At 45.7% G+C, this 19,828-nt stretch overlaps 1 protein-coding gene across 2 annotated transcripts in view; it reads left to right on the top strand.

Annotated features, from left to right (window-relative positions):
• NBAS (NBAS subunit of NRZ tethering complex) overlaps window positions 1-19,828 on the top strand; it is a 670,356-nt gene that overhangs the window by 442,348 nt on the left and 208,180 nt on the right. For both annotated transcript variants that reach the window (XM_077291450.1, XM_077291451.1), the window contains exon 41: window positions 7,844-8,073. In XM_077291450.1, the coding sequence (XP_077147565.1) occupies window positions 7,844-8,073 (230 nt within the window). The remainder of the gene's footprint in view (window positions 1-7,843; window positions 8,074-19,828) is intronic.

The raw sequence follows: 19,828 nt of genomic DNA, 5'->3' as shown, positions 1-19,828 counted from the left end.
TGTCATTTTGAGATTTGGGTTGGTAATTTTCCCCCCAACCCGTGCTTAGATCTCAATTTTTGCCGTTTTTGTGGCCTGTTAGCACAGCCGGACTTTAATCCTTTGGAGGATTTCTGAACAGGATTTTTGGTGGTGAGATGTTTTCATCTCCTCTCAGGACTGGAAAATCTGGCTCTCGCAGCTGTAATTGGGGAAGAGCTTAAATGGAAATCTACAATAATAAAAAAAAAATTCCACTGTCGTCGGCGGAGAGTTGGGAGAAAGTTCTTTATTTTAAAAAGTTAAGGCACTTTCCAAAAACATGTCACGTCCACTTTTTCGAAATGATAAAGACTGCTGCAGCCGATCAGTGTCTGCTGCAGCCGATCAGTGTCTGCTGCAGCCGATCAGTGGCTGCTTATTGGTTGCTGCGGTCATGTAACGCAACGTCGCCCACTGGTAACGGAAGCTCCAACATTGCAGGAGCTGCGGCGCTGCAGGAGATAAGTCTACATTTTATGGGGTCCAGAATTGATTGAATAGTTGTGGGCAGCCCCTTTTACAGATGTGATTGACAGCAGCCACATGGCCCATAGAGAGCATTAGAGTCACTCAGACACATCGACCTCTATTGTAAAGCTTTCTAATTATGATCTGACGTGGGCAAAGGTTATTTCTCTGACGCCCATGGCGGCACCACGGAGAGAGGGGATCCGCCCACCAAGGACAGGAAACCTACAGATAAAAAGGCGGTACCACTCTCCCGCATCAGTTGGTTTCCTGTCCTTGATGGGAGACCTACAGACTTATCAACAGGAAGATCGTCGTGGGATTCCGGGGCCAATCAGTCAGACTCAGGCAGCTGGGGTCCCCCTGCCTCGGCTGGTGTGGTGACCCAAGCCGCCACCGCTGGGGCTAGTGGGCCTCTAGGGTGTGCGGGGGAGGTGGCATGGAGTTCGCGGTCACCTCCCCAGATAAAATGCAGCAGCGACAACATCCAGGGGGGTCTCTCTGTGGTTGTGGGAGGAGTGGCGCGGCTCTCCCTTTGAAGCATTAGCCTGCACACTGCAAAGCCGGGGGTTCCGGCTCGCAGCATCCCACGCGACAAGCTGCGAAAATCCGGGGGCTCCGGTGGGCAGCGTCTCGTGCTATGTGCGGCGCCATCTTGATGCCGACTGCGCGTGTGCGAGATTTGGCCGGGATCACGCGATAGCGGGCCATTGCGCAGGCAAGCAACACTTCTGCGCAGGCGCACAATCAAATTAAGCGGCGGGAATCGCCGCCGCATAAAAGGTGGCTTGTTTAGCTGCTCCGTTGGCACAGCAGCCGCAAGCCGCAGCACAAGCCGCAGCCTACGGCTACAGCCGCAGCCTATCTACAGCCGCAACCTATAGCCACAGCCTACAGCGAGGCACCATGAGCGACCTGGCATCACACTTACCAGAATCACCACCAGCATCGCCGCAGCAGCAGCAAAAGCGGCGACCGCAAAAAGGACACCAGGATACTACCGGTAAAGAACGCCAAAGGTTCCAGCATAGCAAGGAGTCCAGTACGGCATCCGGCAAAAAGACAGATGCAGAGCATCCCCAACCAGGGAAGAAAAGCTTAGGGAAAACTAAGCATAGGATTTGTGCCCTTTGTAAAGAAGACCTTCCAACCACCTGGGAGAAAAGACTTTGTAACATGTGTATACAGCAGACAGTATCCGAAGGGCTTCCCGGGTGTGCAGCCGATCTCAAAACCCTGATAAAAAATCAGGTAGAAGACACCTTTAGATCCCTTAAAAGCGGGAAAAAACGGAGGAAGACTCGGCACAGGTCCCTGTCTCCGGTGTCTAATACAGACAGTGATGATGCGGACTCAGATTCGTCTAACTCCTCTTCTTCTTCTTCATCATCCTCTTCTTCCTCTGGGGGTCGCAGTTGTTTTCCCTTGGAGGACACAGATGGCCTCATTAAAGCAGTTAGAAGCACTATGGGGTTAGTAGACTCTCACCCCAAAAGGTCGGTACAAGACATCATGTTCCGGGGTCTTGAGCAAAAAAAGAAGAGGGCTTTTCCCCTTAATGAGACAATAGCTGCACTAATCAAAAAAGAGTGGAAAAAACCCATAAAGAAGGCGTTGTTAACACCAAAGAGAAAGTACCCTTTTGAGGATGAATCCTTCTCCTTCTCCCCAAACTAGATGTCGCCATAGCTAAGGCATCAAAGAAATTCGCCCTCCCATTTGAGGACATGGGGGTCTTGAAGGACCCTATGGACAAAAAGGTGGACGCCTTTCTCAAAAGTTCCTGGGAAGCAGCTGGGGGAGGTCTAAAGCCGGCAGTCGCCGCCGCATGCACATCCTGTTCGTTAATGGTTTGGTTAGTCCAACTGGAAGGCCAGTTAAAATGGAAAACATCCCGTGACTCCATACTAAACACCTTGCCGGTAATGAGGGGGGCGGACGCATTTTTGGCAGATGCTTCTGCCGATTCTATTAGATTAGCTACTAGATCAGCAGTTTTCTCTAATGCGGCTAGGCACGCCCTCTGGCTTAAGTGCTGGCCAGGGGACTTACAGACAAACTATTCCCCTCTGTTCCTGAGAAAAAACCGGACGGGTCATACAGGACTATCATAAACTTGAAAAACCTAAACAAATACCTAGAGGTTCAAGCGTTCAAGATGGAAACAATAAAGACATCTATAAAAATTCTGTTTCCTCTGTGTTTCATGGTAGTCCTGGACCTGAAGGATGCCTACTATCACGTCCCTATCCATAGAGATCACCAGAGGTTTTTCAGGATAGCAGTTCACATCAGGGGGGTATTATACCACTTTCAATTTTCAGCCCCACCCTTCGGACTAGCCATAGCCCTGAGAATATTCACAAAGCTAATCGCAGAAGTAATGGCTCATCTCAGAGAACAGGGCACCCTGATGATTGTACCATATCTGGATGACTTTTTGGTGATAGGCTTCTCTCCCCAACACTGCAGCAATCAGCTAGAAACAGTAATGCTTTCTCTAGAGGAGCTGGGCTGGCTAATAAACTTTAAAAAGTCCAGATTGTTGCCTTCCCAGGTCCAGGAATGCCTAGGTCTCACTCTAGACTCCATAAAGGAGGAATGCCAGCTTCCCGGGGAGAAAATACAAAAAATAACAGGGCTGATATCCAAGATACAAGCTCTCCTCTCCATAACTTTCCTCCAGGCTATGTCCCTCTTGGGATCCATGACTTCATGCATACCTGCGGTCCAATGGGTTCAGCTCCATTCGAGAGACCTCCAATGGCAAATTTTGTCAGGGGAGGTCTCTCTGGGGGGGCATTTAGAAGGTCGGTTGAGATTATCTCCACACACAACTCGGTCACTAATCTGGTGGACATCGCAAAAAAATCTTTCCCAGGGAGTCCCGTGGGTAACCCAAATTTCAAAAATAGTGACCACAGATGCAAGCCCCAGCGGTTGGGGGGCTCATTTTGGCGACCTAGTAGTCCAAGGCACCTGGTCGGCATCTCTAGGAAAAGAATCTTCCAACATGAAAGAACTTCTAGTGGTCAAGTTCGCCTTGCTGGAATTCTTGGGGGCCCTTCACTCTCACCATGTCAGAGTTATGTCAGACAACAGGATAGTAGTGGCATACCTGAATCACCAAGGGGGTACTCGCTCCAAAAATCTGATGGAAGTAACCAAGTCAATCTTTCAAATAGCCGAGTGCAACCTTCTATCCCTGACAAGTCTGCATATAAAGGGGGTGGACAATTACAAAGCGGATTTTCTGAGTCGTTCCAGTCTAAAGCAAGGGGAATGGGAGCTAAATCAGACAGTATTCACCCAGATTACAGAAAAATGGGGGTACCCAGCATAGACCTCTTTGCAAACAACCTAAACAAAAAAGTAAACTTTTTGCTCCATAACTCCACTTGGGGAATCCAGTGGCGTTGGATGCATTACTGATTCCATGGCTACATCAGCTGGCTTATGCGTTTCCCCCTCTGGCTCTGATTCCGGCAGTGCTAAGGAAGATTCGGGAGGACGGGGCTCATGTGATCTTAATAGCCCCGTTCTGGCCGAAGAGACCTTGGTTCTTTCGGATGAGGAGAATGTTGATATCCGACCTGTGGGTACTCCCAGACTTACTCTCCCAGGGCCCAGTCAACCATCCACAAGTTACAAGCTTACACTTGACAGCTTGGCATTTGAGAGGAAGCTACTAGAAAGCAGAGGTTTCTCTCCAGGGCTGGTATCTACTCTTTTACAAAGTAGGAAACTGGTTACAACAAAGCAGTATAGGAAGATATGGAAAAAATTCCTTTCATCATCTGGCACTAAAATAAAGGAAGAGGTCCCTCTTAAAATCCATATTAGAATTTTTACAAAACAGGTTGGAGATTGGTTTAGCCACGAGTACCCTAAAAGTCCATGTGGCAGCATTGGAAGCCCTATTCAACTATGATTTGGCAGGAAATCTGTGGGTTTCCAGGTTCATCAGGGCAGCAGGTAGATCGAGACCATTTCCAGTAAAAGTTACCCCTCAATGGGATTTAAATTTGGTCCTTTAAGCCCTGACTAAACCTCCCTTCGAACCCTTAGGTGATATCCCATTGAAATTCCTATCCCTCAAAACATCCCTGCTCGTCGCCTTCACATCTGCTCGTAGAGTTAGCGACATACAGGCGCTATCCGCTAACCCTCCTTAAACACAGTTTTTAGAGGATAGAGTAATTCTCAAAATAGACCCAGCATACCTCCCGAAGGTGGCATCTCGGTTCCACAGAACTCAAGAGATATCTCTTCCCTCCTTTTGTCCCAACCCTAAAAATAAGAGGAAGAATCATTACATACACTAGATGTCAGGAGATGCCTCATGCAGTACATAGAAGCCACCAGAGAGAGTAGGGAGGATGCCTCTCTTTTTGTGTGCTTTCAGGGTCCCCAGAAGGGGAAAAAAGCCTCCAAAGCCACTTTGGCGAGATGGATCACGGATGCCATCAGCCTGTCATACTCGTCAAGTGGAGTGTCCGTTCCGGGAGATGTCAAGGCTCACTCAACGAGAGCAGTAGCAGCTTCTTGGGCGGAGAAGGCCAGAGCTTCAATTGACCAGATATGTAGAGCTGCTACGTGGTCATCACCTATTACATTCTATAGGCACTATAGATTGGACCTTATCTCTTCTTCAGACCTTACCTTCGGTAAAAGGGTTCTGGAAGCTGTGGTCCCTCCCTAATGTACAATCTATGCAAATCTCTCGGTGGTGCCGTCATGGGCGTCAGAGAAAAATATAGTTCTTACCGATAATGGTATTTCTCTGAGCCCATGATGGCACCCGTACATTCCCTCTCTTCACTTATGGGTGTGCACACTAACATAGTGCCATATGCTATTTATTTTATTAGGTCACGCGGTATCTCAAGTTAAGTAATATTAAAACTAATAAGCTGTTCCATAGTCTCCCATCGTTCTCTAGTAAACAACTGATTTAGGAGAGCGGTTCCGCCTTTTTATCTGTAGGTTTCCTGTCCTTGGTGGGCAGATCCCCTCTCTCCGTGGTGCCGTCGTGGGCTCAGAGAATTACCGTTATCGGTAAGAACTATATTTTTTGGAGGGAGGGGGAGGAGGTGAGCTGTGACCATAATCTTTTGTGAGTGGTGTATTGTGTGATATGTAGTTGTCTATCATTAGCCATCCTGTGTTGATAGTAATGGCAGATAGACGTCCTGATTTTAACAGAAAAGGAAGTTTGAGTCTAATATTCGATAAGTCAGTGTAAAAAATGCAACATTCTGTGTTTTTTTTATATTATAAATCATCATGTTAAAAAAACTAAACAAAAGGAAAAAAACACATTACAGACTTGCTTAAAAGGCTATGAGCCCCTTTAAACCCATTTGTTAACCTAAATGCATCTGTTTTCAGTTAAAAATGATTTTTTTGACCATTGATTTCTGTAACAAAAAATGTGTGTTTTGTCTTCCAATAGCATCTGTGTTGCACTATCTATTGCTGACTGCAAAATGAGGAAAAGGAAAACATGTCGGTGAGCTCATTCTGAGGGAGAGATAACTTTTATCATCTTCCTTCTCGGCTCCTTTCTTGTGCTAATTTATGATCGCATGAAATTTGAGATCAACCCTTTCAGTATAAGCTCACTGTCAGGTTCTCAGTTAACTCATTCTGCAGCAAATTAAGCAAAAAATCCTTTAATTTATAAAAAAAAAAATAATAAAAAAAACCCAGCTGGTGCCCAGAAGTTAATATTCGGATCGCCCATTCCCAAAGCAAAGATAAGCCCCTGGGAAGTGTGAGATGGTGATGAGGTCTTGCAGCAATTTGTGCCGTGCAGACTCTGCTTTTGCTCCCATGGATTTAGTTCTCTCTGCCGGACTGAAATCCATCATTTCCACTGGCATGGTGGCTCTTCAGGTAAAATCCTGCAACATGTGGCCTCTTTATAGAGCCTTCGGATTAAAGCTTAATGACCTGAGATGAGCACAGTCAGCGCCAGATTCTCCCCTCCCCCGAAAGCCACTTTCACATCTCATCCCCCCACACGGATCCTAACATATAAGGCTGACGTTCCAGCCGTTGGGGATTAAAGCCATGTAAATCGGCTGAAGCAGGTGATTAAATAATATTTTCTGGGCAATTAAACACGACTCTCGTCCACTGGAACACGGGAGGAGACGTTTACAGGTCTTGTACGGTAATCCTTTTTTTGCGGATGGGTGTCTGTGTAAATACTTCCATTTATTCCCTATCAGTATGGCTTTGTAGTGTGGGAGGAAATGGGAGAGCCCACAGGAACCCCCCGCAAACACGGGGAGAAAATATGCATCTAGCTTTTAATCCAGGATCCCAGTGTGTCAAGGCTGCAGTGCTAACCACTGAGCCACCCGGCTGGCCCCAGTTTGCACATAAGAAATAAACTATAGGGCAGTATAGTCTTGTACAATGAGAAAAGCGCCTGCCAGAGACTCAACCGCTGGGACTTGGTGCAAAACTTTCATACTTCAAAAATCTTGATCTTCCCGCAGCCAACAAGTTCTAGAGCTGGAAGATCTTGCAGATATTTGGGAAAATATATGCAGCAGAACTTGACTTGATCATATGACAACCCTACATGATCATGTAATAGAAACCCTTGGCGCATAAGAAGTTTATTTGGCTTAACGTTTCAGTCCTACACACAGACCTTCATCAGAACGGATTGCCTCTAATGATATGGATGATGATGGCGCCATTACTACAGTCACTAGCGTCGCAATCACAAGTTCTGTTGCAAACAGATCATCATCATCAACATCATTAGAGGTAATCCGTTCTGATGAAGGTCCATATGTAGGACCGGAACGTTAACAACTTTAAGAATTGCCATTTTCGTTCACAGCACCTTCTTGAGTGCCAAGTGTTTGTATTTCATGATTCATTGGTTAGAACCCTACTTGGGCACCTCGTCCTCTTAATCAGGAGTGCCGTATACTCTGCCTACGCAACCCTACATGATCAGGCATTTTCCCACGCATCCCAGTGAGGAATGAATGGTGAGCTCTCCGGGCATGTGCTGCAGTAAAGCGTAAAACTCCAAGAAGCCAACGTAGCGGAAGAGGTGACCGAACGAGCACTCCGGGGCAGATTGATCTCCTTTACTTAATCGACAATGGGTTTCAACTTTATCTTCTCCTCTTCCAATCCGCTTGTATATCTAAGTGTTATTAAACTGAATCTGGACCTTCTAAAAATAATCAGTGAGAAATAAAAATATTCAGTTATTGTTCTTCCTCACTTCATGGAAAGTGGACATGTTACAACTTGGTGCATCCAGTTCTTGTCTTTTTTTTGTCTTCCTGTACGACGTCATAATTCTATTTATTTTCCGTAGGCGGACCCAAATTTGCTCATCAAGTTGGTTACAAAGTACGTCTCTGATTATGCCAACGCCAACTGGCCCATTGAGTTGGTGCCCCTGATCGAACAGCTGCACTTCTACAACGAGAGACTGGTGGACTTCACTCAGGCTCAGATCCTACAAGGTCTTGGCAAGGGAGTGGACGTGCAGAGGTTTGCCACGGACAGTCAGTACAAAACGGAGACTATTCTAGGACTTGCCGAGTAAGTATCTGAATGAATTTATACTATGACTTTTTGTTTGCGTCACACGATTGTGTTACGATAAGATGGAATTTTTTTTTATAATTGTCAATTTTTATTGAAAATAAACATTTCCAAAATGATTAACAAATAACGTGAATATCGACATGTGGAACACAATTGTGAAGTTGAACGAAATTTATTGGTTATTTAAAATTTTTGTGGAAATTAAAAAACTGAATATGGTGTTTTAGGGCCATATTCACACATTAAAGGGACTCGGTCAGCACAGAATGACTGTTGAAACCACAAACAGGCGCTCAGTGCTTCATGGCGGGGGCCGATCATCTTCTCCCTTCTCTGGCTCTATGAAGCCATAGCTGTCAATCAAAGAAGAGCGGGGTGGAGCAGGTGGGAAGGTGCATTTAAATAGTCCTACCATGAAGCGATGGGACTTAGTTTGAACAGTCATTCCATGCTGATGAGTCCTTTTAGATGGAGACTGTTCAAACCAAGCACATGCGCTCGGTGCACACTTGGCATGGCCAAACATTTAAGTGCCCTGGCCACCTATTTGTTTTCCAACTTTCTCCTTACTTCTCTGACTCTATAAAGCTAGAACTGTCAATCAAGCAAGGAGGGGCAGAAATAGAGGAAAAACATGTAGGTGGGAAAATGCACTGAACTGTTTGGCCACACCAAGGGTACACCGAGCGCCTGTGATTGGTTTGAACAGTCTTTGTGCTGACAGACTGCCTTTATTGTATTTCCTACATGTGCTATCTATTGTTTCCTGTGAAAACACAAGGACATACGTATATTTTACGCTACTTTTCAAAAGTCTAATTTTTCATTTTCTTTTTTTTTTTTTTATTATCGGCATGACACAAAAACTTAACTTGATTTGGTCCGTGACTTGTTTAGTGTGCTATCACATGCCTTGTTAAAACTGACCCACAATGAAAAATGGATGAAAAACGGACTATCATGAAAATCAAAAAATACAGATGCAGAACTGAAAGAGTTGTGCAAACAAGTCCTAATGCAAGGATAACCAGGACGGCGTGTCTGTTGAATTCAACGGACACCCTACAGTCAATCTTAAAAACTCCGTACTAGGGCATATTAAAGGCATTCAGATATAGTACACCCATTACAAAGAGTAAATGATATCATGCAGAACATTAGTAATTAGTGAGATCTTTCTCTTCTAAACCTCCATTGCACCGAGCTGCCGAGATGAAGACCACAAAGAACAGCGCAGCTCACAAGCCGGCTCTGATATGCCTCCACATTACAACATTGTACACAGACTTGAAACACGTTTCCAGCAGATAATCTTCTGAGTCTAGAAATCTGTCTTTGGAAAAATAAAAAAAAAAGAGGAACGCAGTCCGGGCTGTGTGACGTAATATCAGAGCACTACAAGTCATACCAATTAGCCTGTGAGATTAGGAGACATATCGGTGCATAATAATGTGTCTGTACCGCGGCCGGGAATATGACAACAGGATTAGAAGTGTCGCTATCGGTCGCCGGTTTTTAGAATTTGTTTCCGTATGTTCATGGAAAAAAGTTTCTACGCTGCTGAAAACAAGAAAAAAGGTTAATGAATACAGCAATGCCCTGATGTAAAATCCCATAGTATCTGATAGCGGCATATCGGCACGTCGTACAGCCAGTCTCGTCAGTCACTGCCGCGGTTCGGGTCACATTGGCGTCTCTTTTGGGAATACATTATAGGATATGTCCCATCACAGCAACCCCTCCATATTTTACAGTGAGTCCATGATCGGCTGATAGCTCCACGCTTAGAACTAATCTTCAGAAATGTGGCGACCAGCTATTATTGCCGGGGGATCGTTGGTTGGCCAAACATTTTTCCGGCAGGGGAAATTTTGATTGATACATCCTCTACTAACCTGATTGCCATCATGTAATGCATTTACCGGCGGCGTAGTCCTCTAGAGCTGTCGTTTGTTTTGTCTCTCTACTCGGGCTAAGAGAAGGGTTTTCTGATTTGAGGAGGACCTTATCTTTGATATCCACAGGTCTTAAGGGAAACCTTTTGGTAGGATCAACACTCCTGAGTCTGTTTGGGCATGTAAGTCATAGAAACCTTAGTAAAGTGATACCACAATATCTGCGATCTGATGTATTATTCCAGAGAAAGCCATGTTTTTCATAATGTGTAAATGAGCAAATTAAGATCTCACTGAGAACCTGCCTCTTTAGCTTTTTCTAAATGAATGGAGACATTACCAGTGTGAGCCATGTAATGACTGACAGTCCGCTCCCCTTATCTACATGTCTCACACTGGTCACTGCTCCATTTCTTTCACATAAGCATCATGCTCAGAATCTCAACCTTATTATTTCAAAATAAATTACAGACTAATTTCTAAACTACTGTTTATTCAATCATTTTTCCCTGAGTCATTTCTCATTATTGTACAATTTATGGACATCTATGGTTTGATTTTTTTGCCTGTGTGGGTTGAATGGGTTATCGACATCTGGTGAGAATTTTATGTCAATGGCACCTTTAGAAATATATTTACTTAGACAATTGGTGACGTGTAGTGATGAGCGAGTATACTCGTTGCTCGGGTGGTCTCCTAGTATTTGTGACTGCTCGGAGATTTATTTTTTGTTGACGCAGCTGCATGATTTATGGCTGCTAGCCAGCCTGAGTACATGTGGGGGTTGCTAGGGAATCCCCACATGTAGTCAAGCTGTCTAGTAGCCGCAAATCATGCAGCTGCGGCAAGGAAAAGTAAATCTCCGAGCAGTCATAAATACTCGGAGATCACTGGAGCGTGCTCAGGAAAACCCGAGCAACGAGTATACTCGCTCATCACTAGTGACGTGTTCAATTCTTATTTCACCCGTTGTATGCTAAACCTAGAAAACGTATTTAATGGGGCTGTCAGCAGTGCCAATGACATCACATTTGCATTTGCCTGCCAGGACACGTGAAAGGTAGACAACTGAAGTCTTCTCTACCGCTTGTCGACCAAAGTGGAAGACCCTTGATGGGACAACCCTTTTTGTAAGATCCTCTTTCAGGAGGACACCTAGGAACAATCATGGAGAACCTTTGACATTTGTGCAGATGCTGTTCTGGCTAGAATGAAATGCGTGACCACTGCCGCCTGTTGTCTTCACTGTTCAATCTGGTGTAATTTCGGTTTGTATGTTCTCCGTTTGCCAAACAGATAGTGTGGTATCTGTGGTAGTTCAGACTTTACTACTGACTGAACCCTTTTGCAGTTTATTTCAGGATATGGTGTTATTGTGGTAGGATCAGTGGAGACCACTGTTTAAAGCACTGCAGAATAATTTGCTGCCATGTTAGCGGGAGTGTGTCTCTTTCCCAGCCACCAGACCAGTGTCCAGCTAACCTGCGAGCATCTCTAGCACCTCTTCTGATTAGTAGGCCCGGTGCGATGTCCCCATGGTGGCATGGCACACCTTGATGTTGCTTCAGGCCTACTAATCAGAAGAGACACTGTTGATGCCAACAGGTAGAAGATGGGTTTGTGGGGCTTTGGCCCAGCGGTCAAGGAATATTGATGTGGCCATTAGGTAAGGGTCCTGCAAATATTTTTGCTCAATACTAGCTACTGGTTCTCTTAACCATCTTTCCAACTTAAAAAGGGGCCCGTGGCGGGTTGTTGCATATGGGTCAATAGTTTTTGTCACGGATGTACAAACATGAGCTTGAAGGTTAGAAAACTATCCAGTAAACGTGATTTAAGCAAATGCACCATGATTTGAGAGGGCTATTGTACAAGGAAGGGGATTTAAGTGTGAGATAAGGGATGGATGACAATTTTAAGGATGTTTGGGTTGTAACAAATATACTTGTTCTCAAATTATATGGGTATTGGTTGTGTGGGATTGCATATTGGAAAACTCCATGAACCGACACTTGAAGACTTAGAACTTTTCTTAGAGCCGTGCCGCTCATATCCGACTTCTAATTCCTTTTAACAAGTCTGTGTAATTGTGGTTTGACCTTTGTCAGCCTTTACTTAGCCCAAGACGTCTCTCTACTTTTCTCAGACTGGAGAATTTCTCGAAGAAGCTGTAACATTGCGTTGCCTTTGTACTGTCGTGATCAATAGGGGTGAAATCTTCCTGCAGTTTTCTTCTTTTTTTTATGAAGGCATATCGATGTAACGGGAGTGCAGCAGAGATCATGCTCAGTAGTCTTCAACCGTGAACACCGCTAAATCAATTGTAAGCCACAATCACAACACGTTCCTTATTTATCGAGAGTTATCTAAAAGCCACAAAAGGAAATTCCAACATTGACTTAAACAGTGAGTTAAACAGGCCGACCGCATCCTCACGCCGAGGAAACCGGGAGTAGCTACAGACGTTCCAGGACTCATACATAGTAAATATAATATATATTTATGTGCTGGTCTCTCAAATATTTATTACCCTTATTATTTCTGAAGCACAGAAATACATAAAAGTGCAAGTGCTAATATTACCACTAATAAGATACAGCACATTATCAGCCAGTCCTCCCAACCCACTGACTCCACATCTGACCCCTTGATGTTCGGAGCTGCAGAATTCTTGTACTTTCGTTATGAACCCATTGGAGGTGCCCTCAAAGGGAACATGTCAGGAGATTTGGGGTCACCAAGCTAATTACGTTGCTGGGTAGGGTAGTAAAAGACAACATGGCCACTAATGGATTCTTTACCAATGAGAAAATCAACTTTGAATTCTTTATGCTAAAGTGTCTGCAAGTTCTCTTGAGGGTTGACGAACATGGAACATATGTAAGAGCATAAAACACAACAATAAATGGCTATCGCAATACAGAGACACAGACTGTGTAATACATAAAGATGATTATCAGTGGTATTTATAGTCTGGCTCAATTACTGAGCTAGATTTTACCCTAAGAAGGGGGACATATGGTGAACAGTGTGCCAATTAATGCAATATTGTATAGTAAATCACCTATGTAATCAAAGTCAAACATGTATATAAAAGGACCAAAATTCTTAAATACAGCCCATAAGATGGTGGGTAAGTCAGCAGCTGATGGAATAAAAACAGTCAAGGTCGATATCACAAGGTTTAGCCATTTAACATATAATGCGCATTATGATTGGGCTTAGGCCATAGAATATTACCATGATTGTCCCCTTAGCTATGATGATAGCAATGATTTTGGTGCCAACATGAACAATCTAATCTCCCAAAAATGTATTGAAATTGGTCTTTTGGAATATATTCTCATGTGACGGACAGTCCGCAGGTATTATGCGGAAATGCTGTCCATTTCTCACAAATTTGGTATATGTAGCATAAATTTGACTTGCTGCTTATTTTACATCCATCCACGAGCAAACCAAACTGCTTAAAGTATAAACAGAGAAGAGCTTAAATAGTAAGATATAAATCCATAGGGGAACCCTTTACGTTTCTACTTAATGTACAGAGAGTATTCCAGTTACAAGAAGGTACCTAAAATCCATTGGATAGGTCAATGGGTGAGATGTCCTCTCCATTTGCCAGAATGGGGGACTTTTGTCCCTCTCTGAATGGCGGGGCAGTGGGCGTGCTCGAATGCAGCTCCCTTAATTCTACATATTATGGAGAGGATCTCCGTTCTCTGTGGGACCATGTGCAGTCCCAGAGAGGATGGACAGTGGGGATCTCAGCAGCTAGACCCCCAACGGTCTACAAGCTTTCTCTTATGGTGATAGACGATAACTTTATGTACTCACAGTACCCCTGTTTAGGGGTGTTGTACACTACTGGACAATGTGCAGCCGATCGTAGACATGACATCCCTTGACCGCCGGTAGACACAGCACCAACATCTCTCACACCGCACTGTCCAGGAGGTGAGTATATGTTGGTTTTATTTCATCTGGGGCATTTTAGCACACAGGAAGGGATGGTCCAGTTGTACAATTTTTCATAATTGGATCCAAAATCCAGAATAAGGTGTGACAACCACCACCTCCCCCCGCACAGTCGGCTTCTTCGCAAAGTTCTCGGAAATAATTTGAGCGCAAGATGACTGTTCACACATAGCAGATCTCCAGCCGGTCACGTGGCGATGTCCTGGAATTAATCTTGTGTGCTCTGCCCTTTGCTAAGATGTGAAACATGACTGAATCTGTATCAAATAAATGATTGGGTTTGTACGGCATAATAATGTGTTTTTTGTCATCCTGCTCTATGGGAACAACAAAGTGTGAAAGAGCCAATTATGGAATGCTGCTGATCTCTGAGATGGCCATGAATCATTTTTATAGTGTTTTTATATGCTTTTAATTAGACTTTTCAGTGTAAGAGTCTTTGTACCAGGCATTGGTATGCAACGCGCCTCCTCGCCGCTTCTTAGGGGAAAAACATAGAGTGAAGAATGCAATCGAAGCCGTAGAGAGATGCTCACTTCATTACGGCTAATGGGGGTTTGCTCATGTTAATATGAAATGTGACCGCTTTTTTATTGACCGGCTCTGCATTTACATCCTCGAGATCTTATGACCCTGAGAACAAACACAAAGTTGCGCGAGTCATTTCTGGAACAATTCCCACTGCGTCATAATCATCTAGCTCTTCGCAAGGCTTAACATTTCATTTTTTTATGTTTTTTTTTTTAAATGAAGAAATGGAGCAACTTTGCAAATAGTCATGCAAAGGGATAGAGTTGAGCGAAAGGATCTGCACTGCCCTGGTCCGTAGTCCAGTCTGGTTCTCCGTGCCATTCTTCACCTCTGATGCCAATACTCTTGGCTCAGAATCTTGGGTGTCTTCTTCATTTAATTACCGTACTTACGAACTCTCTGATTAATGTCTTCAGAGTGTCGTTATTTGCCTCTGGGTCTTACATGTGTTCTTTTACCATTTTGCTTGTTGCTTGACATACACCAAGATGAGTAGCACAATATGATCGGCTCTGAGAAATAAGAAAAGCAAAACATGATTGTGATACTCTGCAAGGAGAGGTTTGCGCTAGCAGTGGCCACCCAGTGGTTGTGGTGTGAATTGCATCCTAGCATGTTGTGATAATGTATTGAATTTGTTATGCCCCTGGGTTTGAACCCCTGTGTCGGTACTTTGTGGTCAGCCTCTCTGTCCGCCGACCACAGAAGATGCACCTTTTCTCCGGGTGTTTAGTTTCTGTTACCTTGCTCCAGTCTTAGGGTAACAGGTGTTTTCATTTGCTCGTTTGTCTGTCCTATCACCTTTCAAGTGCAGCTTTATATTCTTTCCCCGTGCTGGCATGTCCTGCCGTTGATATTGTCATTTGGATGTTCAGCCATACTGCTGCTGCTTAAGCCAGGCTGTGGAAGTCCAGGTAGGGTTTATCTCTTTTGCTCTTTTTGTTCTTTACTCTATCTTCTGTTTCTTTTAAGAAGTAGGTGGCATATTTTCTAACAGTAAGTACTTAATCCTTTATTTAGTTTTTCGTGGTTGTTTTACTCACTTTGGGACCTTTTCCTTTTTCAGCCCACTGTCCCTTTTGTAGGTAATTTACACTCTGCTCTGCCCTCCATTTCTTCAGGAGGAACGTGAAGCGCTCAACGGCCTTTGAGGCAACATAGGTCTGAGTTGCTATTGTCTAGTCTATGTTTAAGGCTATATTAGTTCACGCAAGAACCACTAGGTCCTGCGGGGTAAGGGTCTCTAGTCTGTACTGGAACCAGCAGGATTAGCTGCAGTTTTTAGCTTTACCTATTTTCCCGAGTGAGTTGCTACACTAGCCCTAACATTGTTCCGGTGAAAAACTGGAATCCTTATTCATTTTTGAGCAAGAATGAACCCTTTACCTGTACAAATTGGTGCTTTATTTTTTCTATGACTGTCAAATAATCCAGAAATTTTTCAGTTACATAATACGGTTGAAAAAAGACAAAAAAAAGACCTGTCCTACTAAAAGCTTGTCTCTCCATTACAACCTTTTTCAAAAATGATACCTGCTTTGTGGTCAATTGCAGGGGGCTTCAGTTGCTGTTCCTGAGCAATCAGTCAGCTGCAACCACAAGGGAGAAATTGCAGCCTGCCATATTGTTCCTCTGTGGTGGCACATACGGTCTGTTTATGGCGTCTATGAAATATATGGACCTTGTATGCGAAAGTGAGGGCTGTTGCTTTGTCTTAAATAAAGGGTTTCTAGAGGGGGACCCTGCTGGAAAAAGTCGCGATTTTTGGCGAATACCATTTTTTTACCAAAATATGTAACCTGGTGCATGGAACGCCTGTCCTAGTAGGTTCCTTGTGGCGTCTTCTGCTGTTTGGCATCACCGGGACCTGCCTAGTACCCTGGATACTATTTGTGCCTGTTGGAAAAGGAGAACGTGACTGTCTGGCCTTGTCTACACCTGTCAGATATGTAAATCAATGCCCTCCTCTGATTCCTGAGTGACGTGAACACGTCTTTGTGTCCTTTCAAGCTCTGCACCAGTTCAGCACGGTTTCTCAACAATGACATTTATTGGCAGGAATGAATCCTGGAACATGATGACACTGTCAAAAAAAGAAATGTGTTGTGTTTTTTCTTACTTTTTAGAATAACAAAAAAAAAAATGAGGATGAGCATGGAGATCTGACGATACTGTGAGTGCAGTCAGCGGGGGTCCATCCTGTTCTTCTCCGCCATGTCTCCAGCAGAGTGAGCACACAATCCCATTGTCAGAACGATGGCTGAGCACGGCGATCAGAGCCTTTTAATGGAGGACTCGTCATCTCATTTTTGTGCCGGGTCTTGGTTTAGGAGATTAACAATTATTATTCTAGTATCTGCATTTTCCATCCCTTCCATTTGCGCAGAAATTTTTTTTTAGTTTTTTAGATGATCTACATCTGGTTTTCTTCAGCATCAGGGGTCTAGGCCATAGGACATGTTCATCTGAAAAGTTGCAGATACCTTTGAGACATTTTTATTTTCTTGCCTTAGAGCAACACTTCTGAGCCACATGTGACTCGCACACTTGTGAAGTGTGGCTGGCGGTGTAAGAAAGCTTCCTACTTGTTCAGTGTTTTAGCATATGGCGGACATTAGCAAGTAGCTACACCGCCACCGTATCGCTTAAAAAAATAGCCAAGCAAAAAACACGCACACAATATCAAGGCCGCTCTGTATCCTCCAGCAAACACACCCAACAGGCTTTGTGCACTTGCAAGAAGACCCAACTAGCGTGCTGCTGCCCACAGCAGAAGAGCAGCTTATACTGACTATGGGGGGTGGGGAAATAAAGGTGATGGGTTGGAAAAGGCATGATACTGCAAGTCACTGGATGTCACCCCTGGGGGAAGAGGAGTGCTGGATGTCATTAATGGGGGAAAGAGTGCTGGATGTCATTAATGGGGGAAAGAGTGCTGGATGTCATTAATGGGGGAAAGAGTGCTGGATGTCATTAATGGGGGAAAGAGTGCTGGATGTCATTAATGGGGTGAAAGAGTGCTGGATGTCATTAATGGGGGGAAAGCGTTCTGGATGTCATTAATGGGGGGAAAGAGTGCTGGATGTCATTAATGGGGGAAAGAGTGCTGGATGTCATTAATGGGGGAAAGAGTGCTGGATGTCATTAATGGGGGGAAAGAGTGCTGATGTCATTAATGGGAAAGAGTGCTGGATGTCATTAATGGGGGAAAGAGTGCTGGATGTCATTAATGGGGTGAAAGAGTGCTGGATGTCATTAATGGGGTGAAAGAGTGCTGGATGTCATTAATGGGGGGAAAGCGTTCTGGATGTCATTAATGGGGGAAAGTGTGCTGGATGTCACTGCTGGGGGGGAAAAAGTGCTGGGTGTCAATAATGGGGGGATAGAGTGCTGGATGTCATTAATGGGGGGAAAGTGTTTTGGATGCCATTAATGGGGGGAAAGAGTGCTGGATGTCATTAATGGGGGGAAAAAGTGCTGGATGTCATTAATGGGGGAAAGAGTGCTGGATGTCACTACTGGGGGAAGGGTGCTGGATGTCACTACTGGGGGGAAGGGTACTGGATGTCACTACTGGGGGAAGTGTGCTGGATGTCACTACTGGGGGAAGTGTGCTGGATGTCACTACTGGGGGAAGGGTGCTGGATGTCACTACTGGGGGAAGGGTGCTGGATGTCACTACTGGGGGAAGGGTGCTGGATGTCACTACTGGGGGAAGTGTGCTGGATGTCACTACTGGGGGAAGTGTGCTGGATGTCACTACTGGGGGGAAGGGTGCTGGATGTCACTACCGGGGGAAGGGTGCTTGATGTCACTACCGGGGGAAGGGTGCTGGATGTCACTACTGGGGGAAGTGTGCTGGATGTCACTACTGGGGGAAGTGTGCTGGATGTCACTACTGGGGGAAGTGTGCTGGATGTCACTACTGGGGGAAGTGTGCTGGATGTCACTACTGGGGGAAGGGTGCTGGATGTCACTACTGGGGGAAGTGTGCTGGATGTCACTACTGGGGGAAGGGTGCTGGATGTCACTACTGGGGGGAAGGGTGCTGGATGTCACTGCTGGGGGAAAGGTGCTGGATGTCACTACTGGGGGAAGGGTGCTGGATGTCACTACTGGCAGTAAAGGGTGCTGGATGTCACTACTGCGGTAAGGGTGCTGGATGTCACTACTGGGGGAAGGGTGCTGGATGTCACTACTGGGGGAAGGGTGCTGGATGTCACTACTGGTAGTAAAGGGTGCTGGATGTCACTACTGGGGGAAGGGTGCTGGATGTCACTACTGGGGGAAGGGTGCTGGATGTCACTACTGGGGGAAGGGTGCTGGATGTCACTACTGGGGGAAGGGTGCTGGATGGCACTACTGGGGGAAGGGTGCTGGATGTCACTACTGGGGGAATTGTGCTGGATGGCACTACTGGGGGAAGGGTGCTGGATGGCACTACTGGGGGAAGGGTGCTGGATGTCACTACTGGGGGGAAGGGTGCTGGATGTCACTACTGGGGGGGAAGGTGCTGGATGTCACTCCTGGGGGAAGTGTGCTGGATGTCACTACTGGGGGGAACGTGCTGGATGTCACTCCTGGGGGAAGTGTGCTGGATGTCACTCCTGGGGGGAAGGGTGCTGGATGTCACTACTGGGGGAAGGGTGCTGGTTGTCACTACTCGGGGAAGGGTGCTGGATGTCACTACTGGTAGTAAAGGGCGCTGTCACTACTGGGGGGAAGGGTGCTGGATGTCACTACTGGGGAAAGGGTGCTGGATGTCACTACTGGAGGGAAGGGTGCTGGATGTCACTACTGGGGGGAAGGGTGCTGGATGTCACTACTGGGGGGAAGGGTGCTGGATGTCACTACTGGGGGGAAGGGTGCTGGATGTCACTACTGGGGGGAAGGGTGCTGGTTGTCACTACTGGGGGAAGGGTGCTGGATGTCACTACTGGGGGAATTGTGCTGGATGGCACTACTGGGGGAAGGGTGCTGGATGGCACTACTGGGGGAAGGGTGCTGGATGTCACTACTGGGGGGAAGGGTGCTGGATGTCACTACTGGGGGGGAAGGTGCTGGATGTCACTCCTGGGGGAAGTGTGCTGGATGTCACTACTGGGGGGAACGTGCTGGATGTCACTCCTGGGGGAAGTGTGCTGGATGTCACTCCTGGGGGGAAGGGTGCTGGATGTCACTACTGGGGGAAGGGTGCTGGTTGTCACTACTCGGGGAAGGGTGCTGGATGTCACTACTGGTAGTAAAGGGCGCTGTCACTACTGGGGGGAAGGGTGCTGGATGTCACTACTGGGGAAAGGGTGCTGGATGTCACTACTGGAGGGAAGGGTGCTGGATGTCACTAC

This window comes from Ranitomeya variabilis, chromosome 2 (genome assembly GCF_051348905.1).
Source record: "Ranitomeya variabilis isolate aRanVar5 chromosome 2, aRanVar5.hap1, whole genome shotgun sequence".
Classification (NCBI taxonomy): domain Eukaryota; kingdom Metazoa; phylum Chordata; class Amphibia; order Anura; family Dendrobatidae; genus Ranitomeya; species Ranitomeya variabilis.
This window is presented reverse-complemented; position numbering and strand designations above follow the sequence as displayed.